The sequence below is a fragment of the Physeter macrocephalus genome, chromosome 5 (assembly GCF_002837175.3).
Source record: "Physeter macrocephalus isolate SW-GA chromosome 5, ASM283717v5, whole genome shotgun sequence".
NCBI lineage: Eukaryota > Metazoa > Chordata > Mammalia > Artiodactyla > Physeteridae > Physeter > Physeter macrocephalus.
Window position 1 is genome coordinate 77,027,825 of NC_041218.1, and position 21,001 is coordinate 77,048,825.

The 21,001-nt window shown below is 44.2% G+C and overlaps 1 protein-coding gene across 2 annotated transcripts in view; it reads right to left on the bottom strand.

Moving 5' to 3' along the window:
* RAPGEF5 (Rap guanine nucleotide exchange factor 5) overlaps positions 1-20,183 on the bottom strand; it is a 220,546-nt gene extending 200,363 nt beyond the window's left edge. For both annotated transcript variants that reach the window (XM_028490102.2, XM_055085044.1), the window contains exon 1: positions 19,870-20,183. In XM_028490102.2, the coding sequence (XP_028345903.1) occupies positions 19,870-20,100 (231 nt within the window). In that variant the 5' untranslated portion in view covers positions 20,101-20,183. The remainder of the gene's footprint in view (positions 1-19,869) is intronic.
* Between the last annotated feature and the right edge of the window lie 818 nt (positions 20,184-21,001).

Consider the following 21,001-nt stretch of genomic DNA (forward strand, 5'->3'; position numbering starts at 1 on the left):
CCACAGCAGTGAGAGGCCCGCGTACCACAAAAAAAAAAAAAAAAAAAGCATCCCCTTTCCCTCTATTTCCCCTCACATAAGCTGACTTAACACACGATTTTTCATTCAAACACACACACACACACACACACACACGCTCTCATAATTTCTTAAATAAGAGTCTCAGGAATCTAAGAGACCTTCTGTAGGGAGACCACCTCTGGTCATATTTCTTGACAGTTATATTCCTTTCAACACCAGGAACTTATTTTGAGTTCTTGCTAATTTTAAGCTCCCCATGAAAACAGAGAGGAAATCACTAAATCCTGGCATCCTGACCTTCCGCAATTCTCAGACCTCTCACTCCAACACCTCCATCTCACACCAGACCCTCAGCCTCTGTCACCTGGACAACCTCCTCCCAAGGGATTTTGCTGCCTTCAACCTCTCCTTTCCCCATTCTGCACCCCACCCACCTAGACTAAACTTTAACAAATGTTTTTGTCAACTGATGGTGACTGCAACCTTAACTGTTAGATCCCGTCCACATACAGTCTCAACATTATTCTGTCCCCCAAACCCATATATGTACTGCATGGAGTGGTTCTCAAATGTCAGTGTGAGGCACAATAAGAATAAAAACAATGTAGTACTTTTCTGTAGAACTATGAAGAGCAGTCCTTTAAAAAAAAAAATTTGGGCTTCCCTGGTGGCACAGTGGTTGAGAGTCCGCCTGCCGATGCAGGGGACACGGGTTCGTGCCCCGGTCCGGGAAGATCCCACATGCCGCGGAGCGGCTGGGCCCGTGAGCCATGGCCGCTGAGCCTGCGCGTCCAGAGCCTGTGCTCCGCAACGGGAGAGGCCACAGCAGTGAGAGGCCCGCGTACCGGGGGGAAAAAAAAAATTTACTAGGGCATTAAATACAAAGTCTGGCAACCTCTACAGCACACAGGTTTTCCAATGACACTTTCCGTTGCTGATAACAAGGTTAGCACAAAGACAAACTCAAGATCGTTCGTCACCTTCCCTCAATTTACAGATCCAACCCTCTTACCCTGTACTCCTGCCCCAGCCAGGTCCATCCCTCAGTGTCCCTCCTGCATGCCATGCTCACTTCTGCCCTGACCTAGTCTACTGTCTTCTCTGAGTGGTATAGTAAGTTAAGTCCTGCTCTCAAATACTACCTCCACCCAGTAGTTCCCTTCCATCCTGCTAATCAAGCCCAATCTCCTTTCTCCTCATAGCATATATTGTCTAAACCAATTATTGTCTAAACCATATATTGTCTAAACCAATTATTCTTAAATGGGCCATCGTGACATCCTTAACTTAGTTGCTATTTGCCACAAGAGCTTTATTATTAGTAAGAGAAATACTGAGGTTTAATTTTTTTAAATCAAAGCAGATTGGTTTTTTAAAACCAATATACCAAATAGATCGGTGGAATTCTTATGGGAGAAACAGTCTACCATTTGTTGACCGAGGATGCAACACAACCCTGGGATGGTCAAGCACGTGAGTGCCATGACCATGCTTCCTGTGTCTCATGACAGAGGGAAAAGCTGAGAGCCAGTGGAATGGATCAAGCAGCACTGGGCAGGAGGTTTTCCATGAAAGCTCATGACATATAGAGACAAATCTTAAGTCTTGGCATGTCATACTCAAAAAGAACAAACTTCCTCTTTTACATCTATACGCACTAGGCACTCCAATACTTGCTCAATTTAATTAATTACTACAAGCAGAATCAGACAAGTTTCTCCACCAGACTATGAGCTCCTTAAGTGTTCCCCAATCTAGCTCCCTTAGGGAATGGTAGCTGGTACGCTATAATATTTATTGAATTAAAAAGTGGTGAAGTTTTATGTAAGGAAATAAATGTAAGTATACAACTTCATGTACAGTTTAGAGGAAGTCTAACGGAAGAAAATATCCCCCATGTGTTCAAGCATTATTAAGAACCTACTACGCTCCAGGCACTGGTCTAATTTACAACCACATATGAAACAGACAATAATCCTTGCCCTTGGGTAGCTTACATACTAGTGCGGAAAGACTGAGCATAAACAAAATAAATAAGTTAATTATCAATTATTTATTAGAAGGTGGAATAGGACACGGGAAGGAGGTAAATGTTACAATCTTAAATAGGGTGCCCAGTGCGTCTCATCAAGAGAATGGCCTTTGTGCAAAGACTTGAAGTAGGTGAGTGGGTATCTGGAGAAAGAAGTTTTCAGATAAAGAAAACAACAGGTGCAAAGGCCCTGAGGCAGGAGAATGCCCAGCATGATGAATGACCAGCAACAAGGCCACTGGGGCTACAGCAGTGAAAGAGGGTAAGAATGTGGCTTTATTAGATCTGAGGACAAGACTGTCTTCTTTTGTCTATAAAGCAAATTCTTTGCACTGTTAACACACCACTCACATTTATATCTAACGTAAAATATGTCAGAAGCTCTGGGCAAATCAAAGTGCAGTATGTACTACCTTTGCTGCCTAATAACTAACCTTGATTGTTATTTTACACCTGCTTTGTTCTTTTCCTACTGTAACAGCAAGTTTAATTTTTGAGATCAAAGAACTGCCAGGAGCACAACTGCTCAGAAGTAGTGTTTGCAACTCTTTGTGAGAAGGATACTGTGTGTCACATTTCATGGGAACTGGCAAATCTGTTCTCTTGCTTTCATTTGTGCTTTCATTCCTTTCTTGAGGTCTTAAAGAAGAGATAAGCCTATTTCTTAGAGCTGTATCCCAAATGATTAGTTTAACTGTGATGCAGCACATAAGATAAGACCAGATACCACCCTTACCAAGGTAACGTAGACCTAAACCTGGCAAACAGACAAAGCCCGGCCCTTATGTCACCTCCACTTAAAGTTTTCCTCTCGTCTCCAGCCCAGGGGGGTAGATGTTCCCACTCTGTGCTTCTAGGTGCTTTTTGTTCTATCATAGTCATTATCGTGCTATGTATTTTGCAATTTGTACAGCTTTGTAAGACTATATTGTAACACTACAAACATGTTTACCTCCCCAGCTGGACCTACAAGACTGGTATTATGCCTTTATTCATTTCTGACTTCTCAGCTTCTGCAGCCTGAGGGAGACATTCCTAATATCTGTGTCCCTTTTCTCCTTCAGAGCTCCTGGGAAGAGGACACTTCCCTGATGCCTGGCTATGAGTGAGGTCATGTGACTTGCTCTGGCCAATGAGATGAGAGCAAAAGTCCCTTCAGGCAGGTGCATTTAAATGCCCTTGTGAAATTCTCCATTCTTTCTTCACATTTCACAGTGATGACACGGAAATGCATGATGGAAGCAGAGCCACCACATGGAGGACAGCTGCCCTCGCAAGCACCCAGACACAAAATGGTCTTTCTGTGAATAAGAAATAAACTTTTGCTGTGTTAAGCCACGAAGATTTGGAGGTACTTTTGTTACTGCAGCAAAACCTAGGCTATCCTGACAAATCAGATGGTAGGTGCCTTATACAGATTTTTAGAAGGAAGAAAAGATACCAGGAAATGCAAAAGTGAGGATGACTCACTGGACAGCAGTCTGGGATGTAAGGGGTAGGTGCTACATTATTAAGAAGCTGCCTGCAGCGAAAGAATGATTAACAAAATCATTAATTCACTTTACTTTGTGTTCTGTTTAGCCTTGTACTCCCACAGCTAACTGCTTAAATGAAGGTTCTACATTATTACGGTCATTAAGAAATGAAACTGATTTTGAATTTCACAATCTTAGTTCTCACCAGAGGAATACCTTTGACCAGGACAGAAGTCTCTATTTAAAGGAGGTAGTTTTGAAAAAGTAATGTTAATCAGAAATCAATGTTGGTAAACTCTGCATCCCCCAATGGAGACCAGTTAGACAGTGGTTATTCAAGCTCTTGCAGAAGTTCCTCTTGTCTTGGGAAATTAACGAAGGGAGGGGGAGAGGGCGATATAAGCGCTATAAGAACTTAAATCATCTTAAAAAAAAAATTAAGGGAGGTTGGATAAGGGCTGCCCTGAGAGTCTTAATAATCTTCAACATGAAAAAGTGGGCTTGAATCACCCAAACTTCTAAAAAGAGCATGTAGCATCCCCTTCCATATCAAACAGCCTTCAGCTGGAGCCAGGTAAAAGGTAAAAGGATGAAGAAATAGGAGGGCTGTGCAGGGAAACAAAGAGAGCAAACAATAGGATGAGCTGATTCAGAGAAGACGTGCTGGGAAAACGGTCCACGAGAAAAGCCTTAGGGAACAAAGCTTGGGGGAGGAGGAGGAGAGAAAAACAAGAAGGGTAGAGCCAAAGGAAACCAAACCCAAAATGAAGATGGATACCTCATTCCAAGGGAAGCGAGTAAGGAGATGAGTCCTCAAAACACCAGGACAAAGGCTCCCAGAGATTTTTCAGGGCCTAACCAGAGACAGAGATACTAAGAAGAGAAGGGCTCCTTCGCCAGGTAGGGAGATGGGGAGGTCTTCCACTCTAGGAGGTGGAAACAAGGTAGATCAGCAAGAACCGTCTTCACCCCAGGGTCTGAGACTGGAAAAGAAGCCTACGATGGGGGGCCCAGCCATGCCTCCTCCTCTACACTGAGCTCCTCTTTGTTCCCTGGATAGGATACAAACTCTCTCAGGATCATCCGCACTAGAACCCCTCTTACTCCCTCTGGTCAGTTTCCACTAACAGGTGATGCTCACACATCACCGCTTCAAGGCAGCCTCCATCTAGGAAGGCACCATCCCCTTCCTGGTAGACTTGGGATCCTCTCCTCTGTGGCTTGTCTTCTCTGGGTACCCAGCCACCAAGTCCTACTGGATAAATGACCAGAAAGGAGGGAAAATCCAGCAGAAACAAAGGGCTCATATGCCTTAAATCGGTGCCACGGTTACACAAGGTGATTCATGATTTGCCTCAGTTGTATGAGGTCACACCCCCAACTCCCTCACATAGCCATGTTTTCTGACACATAAACATATGAAAACCCAGAAAGAGGGAAAAAGCTCCAGAATTCATTCTTCCTCATAGTGAGTTTTTCTTCTTCCTAAAGAATTGTAACAACAGAAAATTTGAGATCAAGGGCCTGTTTTGTCTTTAAACATTTCCTTTATTAAGACAAAGTATTAAGATAACCTTCACTATCCCCCCCCCCCAAAAAAAATCTCTAAAAGCTGTGAAATAGTTTCAACCTGGGCATAACATTTCAATATAAAAGAATTGATAGGGCTTCTCTGGTGGCGCAGTGGTTGAGAGTCCGCCTGCCGATGCAGGGGACACGGGTTCGTGCCCCGGTCCGGGATGCCGATGCAGGGGACACGGGTTCGTACCCCGGTCCGGGAAGATCCCACATGCCGCGGAGCCGCTGGGCCCGTGAGCCACGGCCGCTGAGCCTGCGAGTCCGGAGCCTGTGCTCCGCAACGGGAGAGGCCACGGCAGTGAGAGGCCCGCGTACCACAAAAAAAAAAATAAATAAAAAATAAAATAAAATAAAAGAATTGATAAACACACAGAATTGGTATGAGTTTTGCGCTGTGGTCCTGCTTCATGGTGAGATTACTGTAGATGATGATGTGGCTGAGTGCCAAAACCATGAAAAGTGTTTTTCCCCTTATTGACACGCCCATCGCTGGAACCCATGGCCAAAGGAACCGAAGGCATAATTATTCTATTCAACTATCTGTTACTTTGTGAATGTAGTTCTGGCAGGCATTTCAAAACATGTTCAATATACTGTGACAAAATTTAGCCAGATCAAAGTACCACAAAAAGACCTTATAACTCCTGTGTATAGACTAACAATGCTAAGGGTGCCTGAGAAAAGGGCAGGGGCTGGAAAACAAAAATCAAAAAACGTGTCTGGCAATTGCAGAAGAGGAATGCAAATTCTTCATACAAAAGCCTCTCTGACTCTGAACCCTAGCCATCCAAGTTTACGCTCAGGAATGATGGAGGAGTGGCACTCGGGTCACATTTTGGCGCACTTATAGCTTCTCACCAGAAACCTCCCAGGACGTTCTGCGGTTAACCCAGCATCAGTTGAGAGGCCAGTCCCCTTCCCTGCACTTCTCACCTCCACCCCGCACCTAACTTCAGGGGCTGGGCCAATCACTGCCCATGCGCACTCCATTCACAAGGTTCTTCTCACCCAGGGCTATACCTTCTACTGTCACTGCTCTTCCTTAGGCTCCTATATCAATCCAGGGTCCTCTCAAAAGAGAGCCTATCAAAGATGTGTGGGCAAGGTTCTGAGACCCAGCAGGAGAGGCTACAGAACACAGGGGTTAGTAATGACCAGGCTTTAACAGCCATAGGCAGGAGGGACTACGGGAAGACACAGCTTTACTGGAGGCTGGAGAGAGCCGAAGTGATGGAGGAGAGACTGCCCTGTTGTAGCTAGTAACAGAGGGTCACAGTCACTGCCAGTACCACACTGAAAGAGAGATGGGGGCAGAAGGGGCAGACACCCCCCCCCCACCGACTCCTCTCCTCCCCTGGCCTTCCACTGACTGAACGCAAACCAAAGCCACATGGCGCGAGCCCTAGTGACGAACATCCAGAGGGCAGACTCCAAGGTATAGACCAGAACACAAAAGAGAGTGTGGGGGGTTGACAGACAGAATTAATTCGCTCAGCTGCCATGGACCCTTTATGTTTCAAATGCTCATTGCTTTTTGAACTGCCCTTCACTTTGTGGAAACCAATAAGGGGGAGTTTCCAATATTATTAATTCAATCAAGTTCTTATAGTCACAGACTGCCATCTTGGCTTGTCCTTCCATCATGGAGGCGGCAAACGGAAAACCAGGTAGACTCCTAGCCTCAGCAATTTTGTGATGTTAAAGGGGACCAAACTTTTAAGGCCCTTTAGACCAGTGTGAGTCCATGACCCAGCAGCATTAGCATCACCTGGAACTTGACAGAAATGCAGATTCTTGGGCCCCATCCATGACCTATGAAATCAAAGTCTCTAAGATTGGGGCCCGAGAATCTGTGTTTTAACAAGCTCTCAGGGATTCTCAGGTATGTGTATGCTACAGTTTGAGAAGTCCTCCTTTAGACCCCATTTTTGACAGCTTTAGGGAGAACAGACCATAGATATCCTATCGGAGACCCTTCCAGCCTAAGGAGCCCTTGACTCTTCACTTCCTCACTGTGACCTTTAGCAAGATACCAGTGTCTGAGCCTCTTACTTAATTGCTATCACCATAACTAATAAGACCTATTTCAGCTTTTCAAAGGGCTTTATCCTGAAATCCCTCAGATTTGTCATTTCAGGCAATGATGGTGATGGCAGCAAAAGGACAACAGCAGCAACCCACACTCAGCCTTCTCAGCACAACCAGTTCTGTCTGAAAAGTGCTGTGCATATTAATGTACTTCCACTCCCACCCTGTGAGGTGGGCACTACCTTTGCTTCACAGCCGGTGAGGTTGTGCCTTATGTAAAAGCTCAGTAACTTGTTCTGTCTATATGCGAAAGGAATACCTACTCCAGAGCGATGAAAACAGTAAAATAAGAAAGTGAAAGCACTTTGCAAATGTAAAGTCTTATATAAATGACAGCAGAGTGAACAGCCAACTGCTGATGAACTGAATGTGCTGAGTTGTTTTAAGCTCTAACTTCATGAGATAGTCAGGTAGATTAGAATATGACTAGGAGGCTTTTTTTTCTTTCTTTCTTTTTTTTTTAAAAGAAGTTATGTGCCAAGAAGAGTAGGAAATTTCAGTGTTTCAATGGGTGCTATTTGAAGATTTTTCATAAATTTTAAACAGTAGAGGAAAACAAATATTGATGCTAATTTAAGGCTAAGAAATAGCTTTCACTGATGACAAGAAACAGCAAAAAACCTCTTATCTAAAAGATAAAACCACCTGGTAAGCTCTCCCCAGACACAAAGGACTGCTGTCACAAGTTCTCTTCTGACACCTCTCCCAGAATTCTGTTTATAGCCAAACAAATGATTTAATCTTCTAGAAACAGATTCATAGGTATGTCCTTTTTATTCTTTTGGTATGACAGATTCTCGATTTAATCAGAATCTTCCTGCTCCTTCAAATGCTCTTTCTACTAAAGCATTACCTTCCTCCTCTTCAACTCAAGAGATGAGGTGAATATTAAAGACCCATCTTCCCCTCTGTCTAAGATACGCCCCAAAGTGTTCTGGGGGTTGAGCTGGCGTCTCAATGGAGAGAGACCACTGCTCCGACCTTGGTTGGGCAGACAAGGGCCAAGAAATGAAAACTGGTCCCCTCCCCCACCATCAATTCCATCATGATAGAATGCTGGTATTCCATTTTAGAGACGGAGACCCAAAAACGTTATTTGACTTATTCACACAGTTGTTAAATGACAAACACACAGAAAAATGTCCTCTCTCCTATACCAAAGCCAAATTCTATTTTCGTAGATTGAAACAGGCATCATACTTCCCCTGATATCTAAAAGGTAACGTCACACTTCTTCTTTGTTTTCCCCTACAAAAGAAGATTTCATACCGATATATAAATTCACAGCACAATATGATGGAGTGAACCATTTGTAGTGTTTGTTCATTATAGTCAACATTTAGAGTGTTAGACCAAACAGAAGTGATAAGCCGTTCACTTCCCTCAATAGTAACAGGTGAGAGCAAAACAAATTTATAGTCAGCACCAAAGGCAGAAGTGTTGGGCAACCATAAGTATTTGCATGTACACCTCATAACAGCTGCAGGTAAATGATCTGACAAGGTCAAATTCGACAGAACTGAACAGCAAAACCACCAATGGGGCTAGAGCGTAAGTTGCCAGACAAGTTAGAAAAAAATACAGGAAGACTACGAGCTAGATTGCAGAAGCCCTGGTTTTCCGGACTCTAATTTTAGAAAGGTATGTTTTGCCTTTATTAGAAATCCTGAATTATGTTTTTTCTACAGATAACATAAATGGTGCAAAATGCAAAGAAAAGCATTTTACGAGGGTTATGAGGGAGAAGCCAATGCCTCATGAACAAAGCATTAAAAAGATTAACTGAGTCACAAAAGATAAGATCTGCCAACTCCCCACATAACGTACAGTGACTCAAAGGCCAAGTCTAAATCTACTGGCATTTGGGTATACTCAAGGTTCTTAGTTTTTTTTTTAAAAAAGGAATTTATATGGGAAGTTTTAACTTTTAAATTTTACTTAAAAAAAATCTGGAGGGAACCAATAATAAGCTTTCTATGTATATATAATTTCAGCTTCAACATTACTTTAGGGATATTCATGCTTTTTGCAGGAAAAAATTTAAATGTATTTTCCTCTGTCATTTAAGTCATTACGTAACCAATTATCAGTGCTCAGATAAATTGTTAATATACTCTTCAATTTTTCACACTTCACAAAAAAGGGTTTTGTTTGTATGCACCATTTTATTTTATTTATTTTTTAACAGGAGACAATCAAACCAAAGTTTAATAACATGTATACATGGGAGAGACCCAGAAGTGAGTGATTTGTATGCACCATTTTAAAGCTGTGATTTACTTTGATATTTCTACAGATAAACTATTCAGCTACATTTAAAAACTAAAACACGGCTTACTATAGCTGTTTTATTCTAAGACACCAAAATTTTAAGGTATACTATCAATTTAATAATAGTTTTACAAGGAAAAAAGTAATATCCCATTAAATGACCACTTCAATTTAACACACATCCCTATTTCAAAAGTATTAAAATGAAAAAGAGAGAGAGACTGTAATCAAGGAAATACATTCTTTTATTTGGAGAGAGAATACAGCAGAACAGGTGGACCTTGTAACATGGAGCCAGATTTCCTGGGTTCAAATCTTACCTCCTCTACTTATTAGGTGATCTCAGGCAACCTACCTAGCCTCTCTGTACCTCATTTTCCACTTTAGACAAGAAGAAGACAATGAGAGTACCTGCCACACAAGGCTGTTATGAGGGTTCAATCGGGTAAGGTTCTTAAAGTACCTCAACGACCGGGACATGATAAATGTTATATAACAATCTGTTAAATAAGAATAGTTATCACCATCAACGCCACCACCTCCCAGGGCTCACTGAAGCTTTTGCTACATTTAGAGGTGAGCAATTTCCAATTCAACAAGCCAATAAAATGCTTTAATTCGGGAAAATGTTTACTGAACGAGCACTTCATACTGTGCCAGATTTTTAGAGGAAGATAAAAAGTAAAATAATGATAGAGCCATGGTGCTGCTTCTAGAAGAAGGGCCTTTTAACTAGGGGTGTGTGGTGACCCAGGCTTCAGAACATCCACAAGCGCTCTGAAATGAGATACAAAATGATGTCTGCAAGTGCATTTTTCTACGGTGCTATCCCAGATTCCTGAAAAGGCTTGGGTTCAGGGGAAAAAAAAAAAGTTAAGAGCCATTTGCCTCAGGTAATCACACATTAAAAGGTAAATATCCCAAAACTTAACTTTATTCAAAGATACTTGTGTAGGGCTTCCCTGGTGGCGCAGCGGTTGAGAGTCCGCCTGCCGATGGAGGGGACACGGGTTCGTGCCCCGGTCCGGGAAGATCCCACATGCCGCGGAGCTGCTGGGCCCGTGAGCCATGGCCGCTGGGCCTGCGCGTCCGGAGCCTGTGCTCCGCCATGGGAGGGGCCACGACAGTGAGAGGCCAGCGTACCACAAAAACAAACAAACAAACAAACAAAAAACATACTTGTGTATTCTCAATAACTCGATTCAATTATAAATGGGTTCATTTACTTTGACAGGTATGCACACTTTCCCCTTCCTAATCTGAAGTTTCTTAATTATCAAACAAGTCACCTTCAGAAATGTAACTCCTGGGTTTCCAGAAACTCATTCTACCTCCTCTAACAGTCTTCCTAAAAAGGAGCCTACTTGCTTTATAGATCTCCAAGTCCATCTGTAATACGGAGCTAGTCAGCTTCTAAACCACGTGAACAGTGGTTTCCAGAATGAGTCATCCCAAACCTTCACGTTTCTTGTACAATGGCTGATAGTGCTGGCAGATGACGGACAGCTGCTGCTCAAGCCATCGCCAAATCTTGCGAGTAAAGATCGATCCTGGAAGCCATTACTAAAGACATCGGAAAGAAAATAAGCTGTGTTTTGCAGTAAACTTGAAATGTCTGGGGCACCCATTGTTTCATATACATACCATGCACTAACCTATTGTGCCACTGGAGCTCCTTGAGGCACCCATTGTTTCAATACACCACGTTATAATTATTGTCAATATCTTAGACAACATGGTTTTGGGGAAAGGCCACAGATTTTGGAATCAGACGGTCCTGGGCTCCATTCTACCTATACTATTTCCTAGCTGGGTGATCATGGAAGGCTACTTAACCTCTGTGGACTGTAGTTTCCTCACAGGTGAAAATACCTCCTCCCTTTAGGGGAATATTGAAGTTTCAATCTGATAAAAGACATGCCAGAATCCACAGCGGTGTCTGTGGATTTTCCCTTTTCCATACTCATTTATGAATGATACATCATAATAATAATTAGCCATGGAAAAAAGTCATTGATTTTAACTATTTCAACTTCCCATAAAATCTTATAACCTCTCACAAATTGCTCCTAGGTAACATATTCATTACTGGAAAGATCAGTTTTCCTAACCAGGCTTGTTATGAAATACTGAGGCAAAAAAATGACAAGTACTCCAAGTCATCCCCAAAGAATTTTCTCCCACCTTTCCATCTATTTTTAGCTGCACAAGTTACCAATTACTGCCAAGTCAATTTAAGAAACAGTGCAAGTGTGAAACTCAGACTATTTTGTTAGGGTACCAGTATTTAGACACTATCTAAAATATTCACTATATGCTAGGACATCGCGTTTTTTTAAAACTTGGAAACTGACATTGCATATGAAAGCAAACTTTTTTGTGCCGAGATTTCCATAAATATGTCTATGAAAGTCCATTTGCTTAGAATAAGCATCCAGCTGGGGAAGGAAAAATTTAAGCTCCAATGTGTCCAAAACGTCCCATACATTGTCTCTCAGAAAAGCCTGATCCACAGTGTATCTCATTACAGAGGAAGAAACTGAGGCTTAGAGAGCTCAGAGAATAACATGCAAGGATACATGCAGAGAATAACATGCAAGTGATAGCCCTGTGACTCAAACCCAGTTTCTGAAGCTGTGGCCCAAGCTCTTTTCCTCTGATCTAATTATTCAACCAAAGCCTGTGTGAGGGGGTCGGAGGGGAGAAAAAGAAAGTCAATATGGCATTAACTTGCCCTTGAGGTCCTTTGTTAGAATTAAAAGAAATTAAAATAGAATAAATGAATCGGTAATTTCTTTTCCTTCTTCCCAAATATTTTTAGAAGTGACATTCACGGAGTTTTACTTTACTTATAGACATGGTCAACATAGTTCTATGATATCAAAGTTTGAGCTGGTAGGAAGTCAATGTTTCTCAAATAAAACCAACATGTGCCCTCATATCTGACCTGACTCACCTTTCCTGAAAGATGCACGCCTCCCTTAATGGCCTTCATCTTTTGACAGGCTACCATAAGCAGATTAAGAAAAGAAGTAAGCAAGATGAATTCACAAGCTTTTTGGATTGATCAAGGTGAGCCTGGGTGTTTTTGCTTAGGACACACTGAATGCACCTTTTAATCTTAGTAAATATTAGTTACCGTACACCTATAGCCACAGTAGTTCCCCTCCTCCAGCCCTCAGTTCCCTACCCCAATCCCAGTAGGTGGATCACAAGCCTCCTTGTGCTCCAATGAAAGAAAAGTTAACGTGTGGCATTATCAACAGCATGAACTGACCACTCTCAGAGTGGAAGGTCATAGGAGCAGGTACAATAAGGCTATGGGCATTCAGAATAAATAGACCCTTTGCCCTCAGTGCATTTGAGAGAGTCAAGTCAGAGCATGGAATATGGAACCAGACTGGCTGGATTCAAACCTCCCTTCCCCTACCCACTCAGTGATCTTGGGCAAGTTACCTCTAGGTTTCAGTTTCCTCATCTGTAGAATACAAATAATAGCATTGAACACACAAGCTTGTAGTGAGGGTTAAAGTTTATATAAGAACATGCAAGGCACATAATTAAGTGCTATGAAGTGTTAGCCATTGATTTTAATTTAAATACAAGGAACAAATTACATGCTTTGCCTATGAGAAGTGTGTATAAAATGACACTAAATTGGCCATACTGGTATAATTTGGAGCACAATGTGCTCCTCCATCAACAAAGTCTCATTTCCAGCAGAGGAGGGTGTTAAGTCACACCTAAAACATTCCACCTCGGACACAGGAAATGGGCAGCTCTGTTCTTCTTTGAGAGGGAGTCATGGGGTAGAGATTGTAATAAATGAAAAAGTGAGAACTTCCAGTTTCTCAACTCTGAAGAGCACTTGTCACGTCATAGGGACCCTGCCTGAGTGAAGGGTGGCTAAAGGGAAGAGGTCAGGGGAGAAAAGACTAATCCAAAGGCTGAGCATCGCTGGAGGACTTCGGTGAACAGTCGAATTGGTGCAACTGGCGAATCATTCTAGCTGCTGTAAATGAAACAGATTTCAAGGAGATGCAGAAAGTGGTAGAACACTGCAGAAAATATCACAGCAGCCAAAGCCCAAAATAAGCCAGTCCCAGCAGTCTGACAGTATATATAGAAAGAGGGAATGGTAGTTACCAGTTATTTTATTAGAAGGAGAAAATGACAGTCTTAGAAACATCTGATGAGAAGAATTTTAAAAGAAACTAAAACTTCAGATGAAAGGCTTAAACTAAAGGTTAAAAAAAATGCAACTACTAAGAGAGGAAAAAGTTGGGGGAAACAAATGGTTTTCAGTAAAAAGAATCAGTACTTCTTGGAAAATGGCTGATTTTGGGTCCGGAGCAGGAAATGGACAAGATAAGCTTAGAATACCTTGTGCTGGAAAGCAAGAAAGGTATTAGAGACTACTAGGGCCTTGTAAAAAGTATACAGGAGATAAGTATAAACTGAGCATCAACAAGAATATTGACTTCAATGGACTGAAACAAAGACATTAAGATCCACAAGATCTTACTGATACTTGAAAAAGAAAAACTCATTGATTATCATGGGAGGTTGTTAGGGCACTAAATCATAACTCAGAAAATTGATAAAAGGAAAAAAACTAAGCTTTTTCCCTGTCTTTCCTACACGATCTGATTTTCAGGAGACCTAAGTAATTCATGAGGGTAAATTCTTTATAGACAAAATCCCAATTGATAAATGCAAGAGGAATGATAGATTTAGATCATCATCATATGGATCTAGGTTACGATCATCAATGACTGATGCTACAATCATTAGGTGAAAGGTAGAAGGGTAAGCTGACTCTACCTGAACCCACTAATCACTCTTGATATCTCAAAGAGAGAAACATCCAGACATCACACGTCTCGTGATGTGATGCAACACTTTTACACAGTAACACCTACCAAGGATGCTCGCCTTTAAGTCAATCTAATCAAGCCTCTACATCTCACTGCCAGATTATAGGAAACATGGAAAATAAAGGTACAAATTAGACAACACCACAAGTAAGAAGTCAGCCCAGAAGCGGGACATTCTACCTGACAAATGACCCGCTATCTCCATCAAATCAAAGGCATGAAAAAAGAAGCGGGGGGGGGGGGTGTTATAAAATAAAATAGATTTGAAAACCTAACAACCAAATGCAGCGTGTAGACCTTGTTTAATTCCTGACTGCAACAAATCATAAGTGAAAAGACATCTTTGAGAAAAATTAAATATGGGAATTACATTAAGGAATTTTGTTAATATTTTTAGGTTTGAGAAAGGCATACAATTTTTATGTTTTTTTCTTTTTTTCCTAAGGAAAAAAGCCCTTATCAGAGATGTAAACTGAAACACATATGAATGAGATGACATAATATTTAGGATTTTGCCTTAAAATATACCAGCCCCCATTAAAAAAAAGTGGGGAAAGGAGAAATAAGTGAAACAAAATTGGCAAAATGTTAATAGGTGCTGAAGGTAGGTAGTAATTATACTATTCTCTCATAATCTCCATAACACAAAGTTTAAAAAAAGAAACAAACAATTAAATGGTTTTGGTGGAAATTCAATCTGTGCCTTATCTTACCACTGACTTTTTTAGGAGGTCCTCCCCGAAAGAAAAATTTAGCCATTCCCCACTTACCCTAAAGCAGTGCAAAGAGTCTTAATCAGTTTGCATTCTGAATTCAATATGATTAGAAGTGACTGAACCAAGGAACCAGGAGTTCTAGCAGTAACAAATGTCAGCTTAATTTTTCCTCATAAGAGACAGACTACAAGGCACCTGGGTTGGGCAACACAACCCACAAAGAGCTTATTAGATGACAGTTGATGTCAGATTGTCAAGATCTGTGGGAGCCCAAGACAGCACGAGCAAGAGTCTCACATATTCCTAAATCAGATCTTGGTCAATACAGAAGCTGCAAACTTTCTTACCAACTTGTGTAATGCACAAAGCTACTTTCTTACCAGTAGTAATGAATTTGTGCTAACTTGTCCCTATAATCAGTCAGCTGTAATCTGGAAGTACGGGCCCATGAGATACAAAACTAAAGGTCCACAAAAAGATCTAAGCCATGATTTATTTGCACTGGTATCACTGCCCTAACCAAGGGGCTAACCACATGACCCCAGGTGCTTACAAGTCATCCACTGGTTTGGCACATATTTCTCATGTTTTTCTCTTTCCTTCAAACCCTTCTGTTATGGACTGAATGTTGGTGTTCCCCCAAAATTCATACGCTGAAGCCATAAGCCTCAAGATGATAGTGTTTGCAGGGGCTTTGGGAGGTACTTAGGGTTAGACTAGGTCATGAGGGTGGTGTCTCCAAGATGGAATTAGTGGCCTTACAAGAAAAGGGAGAGAGATCAAAGAATTAGAACAAAAAATTCTAAAATTTGTATGGAAACACAAAAGACTCCAAGTAGTCAAAGCAGTCTTAAGAAAGAGAACAAAATTATAGGTATCACACACACCCTGATTTCAAACTATACTACAGTTACAGTCATCAAAACAGTATGGTAAAGCACAAAAACAGACACACAGCTCAATAAAACACAATAGAGAGCCCAAAAATAAACCCACTCTTATACGGTCCATTAATCTATGACAAAGGAGGCAAGAATATACCTTTTCTTTTTTTTTTTTTTTTTTTTTTTCTCCCTCTGCTGTGGCCTCTCCCATTGCGGGGCACAGGCTCCGGACGCGCAGGCTCAGCGGCCATGGCTCACGGGCCCAACCGCTCCGCGGCATGCGGTATCCTCCCAGACCGGGGCGCAAACCTGGTTCCCCTGCATCAGCAGGCGGACGCGCAACCACTGCGCCACCAGGGAAGCCCTACCTTTTCAATAAATGGTGCTGGGAAAACTGGAGAGCTACAGCAAAAGAATCAAACTGGACCACTTTCTCACAACATATACAGAAAGAAACTCAAAACGGATGAAGGACTTAAATGTAAGACCTGAAACCATAAAACTCCTAGAAGAAAACATAGGCAGTACAGTCTGATATCAGTCTTAGCAATATATATATATATATATATATATATATATATTTTAGATCTGTGTCCTCAGGCAAAGGAAACAAAAGAAAAAATAAACAAATGGCACTATATCAAACTAAAAGGCTTTTTCACAGTGAAAGAAACCAGTAAACAAAATGAAAAGGCACCTTACTGAATGGGAGAAGATATGTGCAAACAATATATCCAACAAGGGGTTAATCCAAAATATATAAAGAACTCATACAACTCAACATCAAAAACAAAAACAAAAATAACCCCACTTAAAAAGGACCTGAAGAGACATTTTTCCAAAGAGGACATGCAGATGGCCAACAGGCACATGAAAAGATTTTCAACATCACTAATCATCAGGGAAATGCAATTCAAAACCACAATAAGATATCACCTCACATCTGTCAGAATGACTATCATCAAAAAGACAACAAACAACAAGTGTTGGCGAGGCTATGAAGAAAAGGGAACTCTCGTGCCCTGTTGGTTAAGGTTATAATTGGCACCACCAATATGGAAAACAGTATGGAGGTCCCTCAAAAAATTAAAAATAGAACTACCACATGATCCAGCAATTTCACATCTGGGTATTTACCCAAAGTAAACAAAAGCATTAATTGGAAAACGTATATGTGCCCCTACGTTCACTGCCGCATTATTTACAATAGCCAAGATATGGAAACAAGCTAAGTGCCCACTGATAGATGAATGGATGAAGAAGATGGCGCATATACATATAATGAAAGATTGCTCGGCCATTTTAAAAAAAATGAAATTTTGCCATCGTGACAACATGGATGGATGTAGAGGGTATTCTGCGAAATGAAATAAGTGAGAGAAAGACATATATTGTATGAGCTCATACGTAGAATCTAAAAAACAAACAAAATGAAAATAGGCTCAAAGATACAGAGAATAAACAGGTGGTCACGGGTGGTGGGGGGCGGCAAAGTAGGTGAACAAGATGAAGAGGTACAAACCTCCAGTTATAAAATAACTGGTGGAAATTCAGGCCCCACAAGTGGAATCTCCGTTTGCGGGGGGCATGAGACATGTGCGCTGGTGTTGGGACGCCCCGTTGCAACCTTTGGGCATCGGCACTGGCTCTGGCCGACGCTACGGACGTAGCGTAAGCCATGGGGATGTCACATACAGCATAAGGAATATGGTCGATAATACTGCAATAACTTTGTACGGAGACAGATGGTAACTAGACTTGTGGTGATCATTTTGTTATGTATGCAAACGTCAAATCGCTATGGAATACACCTGAAACCACCATAATATTGTATGTCAACTATATTTCAATTTAAAAAACAAAAAAGAAAAGGGAAAGAGAGAGAGATCTCTCTCCCTCCATGTGCACCAAGGAATGGTCATGTCAGGACACAGCAAGAAGGTGGCTATCTACAGGCCAGGAAGAGAGTTCTCACCAGAAACCAAATCCGCTGGCACCTTGATCTTGGTCTTCTCAGCCTCCAAAACTGTGAGAAAATAAGTTTCTGTTGTTTAAGCCACCCAGCCTATGGTATTTTGTTATAGCAGCCCGAACAAACTAATACGGGTACATATTTCCCTTACTTTTCTCTTTCTTTCAAACCCTTTCCAACTCCTTTGATGGGAAGGTTCCAAAAACACAAAGGTGGTTCCAGAACCAAAGGAGGGGAAAATAGTTGAAAATTACGGGCTTCCAATATTGGAAAATTTGACAATCTTCCTCCAATAAAAATACTGGCCATGCACTTATGAAATGTGTTTGGAATGTCCCAAAGAGAAGTCATACAGCATTAGAACTAAAGAGGGCCAATAAAGTATACATTATTTGAAGCAACCGCATTCAGAATAATTAAGTAAATATGTATCTAGGCAAGGTCCACCACAACATCATCCCAGGCAAGGGAAACACAAGCCTCTATGCAGATGAACACTCCAGATCTATTTATAAAGAAACCCTCAGCAATTCTGCTCACAGATTGCCTGGCTGCCCTCACATCTTCAGTACTCTGTGCCATGAAAAAGTAACTGTCAAGGATAAAAGGAACATGATTTGACCTACTTTTCCCTAGACGCCTACAAGGTCTCTAACTCTGGTTCTTGTGTTTATTTAGTTATCACATCTTTGGGACACATTTCCTCGCTTTCTTTGCAGGCCATCCTGTACGCCACACGTTAAGGTCATTTGTGGGTAACTCCTAAACCCCCCTGGTCACGGACTTAAAGATGTCCTATTACACTCAGTTAATCCTCAAAACGTTCTTCTGAGGTAGCTCATGTACAGTCATCCCTACACGGGAAGAAAAATTCTTAGGAAAAGAGAAACACAGCCTAGAAAAGCCGAAGACCTCCATCAATTCAGACCCCTCCCTGACCAAATGAGTCCATATACCAAACCCAGTGTTTCTCCCTAACTCTCAAGTTTCCACAAACCTATTTTGCAAGAGCTGAAAGTCCCCCAGTAAGATCTTTTAAGGCAGACAACCAAGACTTCTTTTTTAACTTACAGTCCAAAAAATCTACACTGTGGTGGCTTCTCGGTCAAGCCTCCTTAAGGATGGCAAATTTTTAAAAGCTCAGTAAAACCCACCAAAAGGTGCCCAAGGCCCCGGTGAGCAGGGACACCTGACAAGTCATCCCCGTGGCCAGAGGCCCTGGCAGGGCCTGCTGGGTGACTTATGAAGGACCCCAGGCCGCCCCGCTTCTCTTAACCGCAAAACACGTCTGACCTGCTCGGGCCATTAGATGCCCTTAGAACCCAATGAGGCACCGTCCTCCACCAGGAAATCCTATCGAACACACCAGAAGGAAGTCAATATTTAAGATTCTGGGGGTGTCGCTGAGTACTATGTGCTGGCGACTCGGGAACCCGGGAGCTAAAGCTTGCCCCGGAGCTTCCAACTCCGGGGTCTCCCCCTCGTCCGTAGCGTCGGCCAGAGCCAGTGCCGATGCCCAAAGGTTGCAACGGGGCGTCCCAACACCAGCGCACATGTCTCATGCCCCCCGCAAACGCAGATTCCACTCGTGGGGCCTGAGGCTCGCTGTCGGGAAAGGACTGGCCGACTGTTAGGCACCGGACACCTGCAGCTCCCCCTCTGGGGACAGGCAAACGGCCATTCTTCCGGCGACGCTCACGGTCCCGCAGCCTGAATCCAGGTGCGCTTGGGTTTAGTCAGGTGCATGTGGGGGAAGGGCAAACCTTCGCTCCCCTGGGGGAATCCCACGACCCCCGCCTTCCCGGGCCCCTCTTCTGCCCAGTCCCTCACAAGGGGGCCCCTCCCGGAACCTCCCCAACTTCCAGACGCCCCCCTCGGTCGCCCGCGAGGGTGGGCGCGGGCTCCACGTGCGCGCCGCCCACGCCCATCCCGGCCGACAGGACCCGGCCACTCACCCGGCCCCCGGCGGCGCTGCGCTTCCTCCGCAGAGTGAGGCCGCTCCGCAGCAGCGCCGGCAGGTCCCGCAGCCGCGGCCGCGGCGGCACCTGCAGCGGCTCGCGCTCCGGCTCGCGGGCGCTGGGGCTGCGGCGAAAGGCGCCGTCCGCCGCCGCCACCGCCGCCGCCGCGGCCAGGGCCGGACTCTCGCACGGCGGCTGCATCTTGACGGAGCCCACGGCCATCCTCATGCCCAGAAGGCGGTGCAGCTGCGGCTACGGCTGCGTCGCCGGCGGCCCCTCTTCACCGCGCTCGCCTCCGCGCGCCGTCCAAGCCTTCGCCAGTCAGTGAGAGGGCACGACTGCGGCTCGGGCGCCTGGCGCGCAGCTAGCCGCTGCCCATTGGCGCGCGCCGCGGCCCCCGCCAAGCTCAGCCCCGCGCACCTCCCCCTCCCCGCCCAGGTGCGCCGGGCGCTGGGGCTGCGGCGAAAGGCGCCGTCCGCCGCCGCCACCGCCGCCGCCGCGGCCAGGGCCGGACTCTCGCACGGCGGCTGCATCTTGACGGAGCCCACGGCCATCCTCATGCCCAGAAGGCGGTGCAGCTGCGGCTACGGCTGCGTCGCCGGCGGCCCCTCTTCACCGCGCTCGCCTCCGCGCGCCGTCCAAGCCTTCGCCAGTCAGTGAGAGGGCACGACTGCGGCTCGGGCGCCTGGCGCGCAGCTAGCCGCTGCCCATTGGCGCGCGCCGCGGCCCCCGCCAAGCTCAGCCCAGCGCACCTCCCCCTCCCCGCCCAGGTGCGCCCGGCCCCGCCCCGCCCCGCCCCGCCCCGCCCCCTCCGGCGGCACACCTCCGCCCGCGGACCTGGACCCCGGCAGCCACTCCCCGGACCTTGGGCACCGTCTCTTCCACAGGTGCGGAATCCCCAGAATCCAGCACCAAACCCACTCTGCTGCCCGGCCCATCCCCCAACTTCCTTTAGTCTGAAAAGTCCCGCTTCACCCCCTTTTCCTCTCTGCCAGCGTTGACTTGAACTTCGATCAAGCGAGCTGGGAAGTCTGGAGCACACCAACCCCACCCCGTGTGCGCAATGGTTTTTTTCCCCGTCCCCACCACAGCCTGGCTCAAAATCGTAATCGCTATTCCCAAAAATGGT